Here is a 3,124-nt window from a genome sequence, read left to right as displayed (position 1 = left end):
GGAAACTGTTGATAAAGGTGGTTCCCTTTGCAGTGAGTTAATTCCTGAATATTCTTCACTTAGAGCAACTATTCACTTTGTGTTTACGCCTAAAACACTAAGGAACCAAATTAGCAAAAATCAGATGTAGTTTTTGGAGGATGTAAGCAAGTTATTTAGAGTTCCTGCAACACATCTATTTTATTAAGTGGCTCTCTACAGACTTTTTCCCTGGGACAAGCACAGTTAAGACTTACTGAATTATTCCTCCCTGAAAGTTTCTTTTCACATGATAAACAATTGTGAATTAAATGCTTTTTGATTTGCAAATTATAGTCTACTTTGCCTTTTGCATATGTGACAGGTTGCCAGTAATTAACTGTGATGCTAATGCAGTTAATGCATGTTTTATATTACAGGCAGCAAAACTGGCAAAAATGAAGATTCCACCGCATGAAATGTTTAAATCGGAACATGACAAATATTCCATGTTTGATGAAAACGTAAGAGACTTTTCTTTAGATAGGGACTGGTTTTCCTTCCCCAGTTGTACAGACTCAATTGTATGTGTACATAGCTGATCTTGTTCCAAAACCTCTAGGGCAGCACTACTAACATAGAAGGAGGAGGGAAGGAGAGAAAGAAAAGGCTATATATTCATTTTATTGCACATACCTTGCATTGAGGAGCAAGGCTGTCTAACTGTTAGCCATCCTTTCAAGGGTATTTTCATTGTACATTGGTCTCCTTTGGCCCTTCTCATTGCAGAGCAAAATTCCCTATAGATACTGTGGGTAGGAACATGTTATGATGTGTGTTCACAGATTTATTACCCTGTTGCAAGGCAAGGAATTCACTTGCAAACTCCCCAACTCTGCCAGAACTGATGGAGAGGGACATTTTTTTCAGAGAGGTCCTGTGCTTCCTTTTTGGTTCTGCCCACTGTTTTGCTCTCTCCTGGCAAAGGATCTCTGAAGGGGCTGAACCGATAACTGCTCGATTGCTCCCCTTGAGGATAAAATCTGTTACTTGAAAAACATAAAGCACTGGTTTTTTTTCTCCACTTGATCTGGGACATTGATCCTGCTTCTGCCTGTCCTCTTCATGAAAATTCAGGTCCTGTAGGCAAGTAAGAATGGAGAGTGTAAATACTGGAAAATAGCCCTGCAAACCAAGAAAAATGTCCGTAAAAACTGATCATAATTTCTCCACCAAGAACACAAATCTTTTACTGCTTTTGCTTTAAGCCTTGGATTCAATATGTTACCATGATTAAAAGTAGTCTCTTAACCATCTGTTTAGGGATTAGTCATTATTCTTTGAACTATAACCATCTAGAAGTTTGCTGTCTAAGTGTCCCTTACTTAGTACAGGATGGAAAATAATACTCCCTTTGTGCCTTTATTAACTAGGATGGGAACATACAGAAATAGTCAAAGTTAGTTGTCAAACTTCTAGGTGACTAAAATTAGCCAGGATGCGCCCCATCCTGACAGCTTGTCATTATGACATTATCCCTCTATCTTATTAAAACACTATCCCATAAGCACTCCAATAATTTATCTTAAATATTGGCTTTTTTTTAATATTTCAGGGATTTCCCACCCATGATACAGAAGGCAAAGAACTCAGCAAAGGACAAATTAAGAAGCTAAAGAAACTTTATGAAACCCAAGAAAAACTATACAAGGAATATCTACAAATGGTTCAGAATGGAAGTGCAAATTGAAAACAACAGGACTTTTTTGTAGAAGGCGAGTGCTGGGTCACCATTGAAGAAGTGAGCATATACTCATGCTCAAATGTCTGTTTACACTTTCTAATATGTGCAAAGTAAAAATCCTGTTTACGTGGATTAATAATGTCATCTGGAAAGTCAATAAAAAAAAACATTCTTTAAAAAAGCCAACCTGTAAGAAATTTCTTCACAACAACAGTAGCAGGTTGAATGGTTGTCGGTTCTGTTTGGGAAGGTCCTGCTCAGTCAGCAAATCCACATAAGGATTCTTGTTTATTATAGCTATCCAGGCTTTGGTTAATTTGTCCTGCATACTGATCTCTATCTAAAACCCACTGTAGCTTGCATTTTGAAATATGTCACAGTCAGCGAAATTTACTACTAAATGGGAGCTGAGTAATTTGTCCCACAGTAAGAACAGTATTTTCCAGATGACTTTAGTATCTTTACATAAGCAGGAAAAACTGGGTAGTTCCACTATGATACTTACTCTAGCTGCTGTTATTTAAAACTCTCATAAATATACCCAGAACACTTTGCATAGTAGAAGCTAACAGTCCCTTTGTTGCAAAAGGGAACAGGTCATCATCTTTGCTCAAACTGCAGTTGCAATCAAGTGGGTAAGTACAAGGCAAATGCACTGAACAGACAGTTCAGTGGGAAAGAATGAAGGACTAATGGTGGAGGGTGGTGTGTTCTTGGAGCTATCCCTCCAAGGAGACAGGAGAGCTGCCAAAGTACCTAATTACCTGTTCAGAGCCAAGGGGAATTAACAGAGGGTTTCTAACTGAGATACAGTTTGTGGATTGGTTTGCAATACAGCTATACATTGCTCATTATCTAAAACTAATGTTTTTAACACAGCAATTTAACCCTGAATTAATATTATGTTTCTGATGTAGTGTGGTGACATTATATCTGCAAGGACAGTTCTCTGTTGCCTAATCATGCATTTCACTGGCAGTAGCTACTAAATGAACTAAAGTTTATGAAATCCTAAAAAATATCTTATCTACTTCACAACTGCATGTAACAGCTAAATGGCTGATATGCAGAACTATATTAATCCAGTATTTTCAAGCCTCAAGGTGACTTGCAGAAGGTCATACTGTGACACCTCTGTTCTCTCAACTTTTAGGTTCATGCTATAACCATTAGGCTATGATCCTTTCATTAATTAAGGGTTAAAACATCTTTGCTTTATCTTTTTATTTTTATATTTATATTCCTCCTTCTGAGGAATGAACATATTTGGAATAACTGAAAGGTGTAGGAGGCTGTTGGTTTTTTTTAGTTTGTCTGTATTTGCCTTTGAAAACATTAAGTAATGTTAAGGTCAGTAAAGGACATGCATCTTGTATGCAGGAAATAAAGGCTGTTGTGAAGTACAAGTTGTATGTGACCTTT

The 3,124-nt window shown here is 37.2% G+C and overlaps 1 protein-coding gene across 1 annotated transcript in view; it reads left to right on the top strand.

Annotated features, from left to right (window-relative positions):
* The window catches only part of CARS1 (cysteinyl-tRNA synthetase 1), a 30,647-nt gene extending 27,743 nt beyond the window's left edge, over nt 1-2,904 (top strand). The window contains exons 25-27 of the mRNA XM_029083715.1: nt 399-482; nt 1,574-2,373; nt 2,876-2,904. Of these exons, the coding sequence (XP_028939548.1) occupies nt 399-482; nt 1,574-1,708 (219 nt within the window). The 3' untranslated portion in view covers nt 1,709-2,373; nt 2,876-2,904. The remainder of the gene's footprint in view (nt 1-398; nt 483-1,573; nt 2,374-2,875) is intronic.
* Nucleotides 2,905-3,124: the final 220 nt, after the last annotated feature.

This window comes from Antrostomus carolinensis, unplaced genomic scaffold (genome assembly GCF_000700745.2).
Source record: "Antrostomus carolinensis isolate BGI_N321 unplaced genomic scaffold, ASM70074v2 scaffold40482, whole genome shotgun sequence".
Lineage (NCBI taxonomy): Eukaryota > Metazoa > Chordata > Aves > Caprimulgiformes > Caprimulgidae > Antrostomus > Antrostomus carolinensis.
Note: the sequence above shows the minus strand (reverse complement) of the source record. Positions and strands in the feature narration are given on the sequence as shown.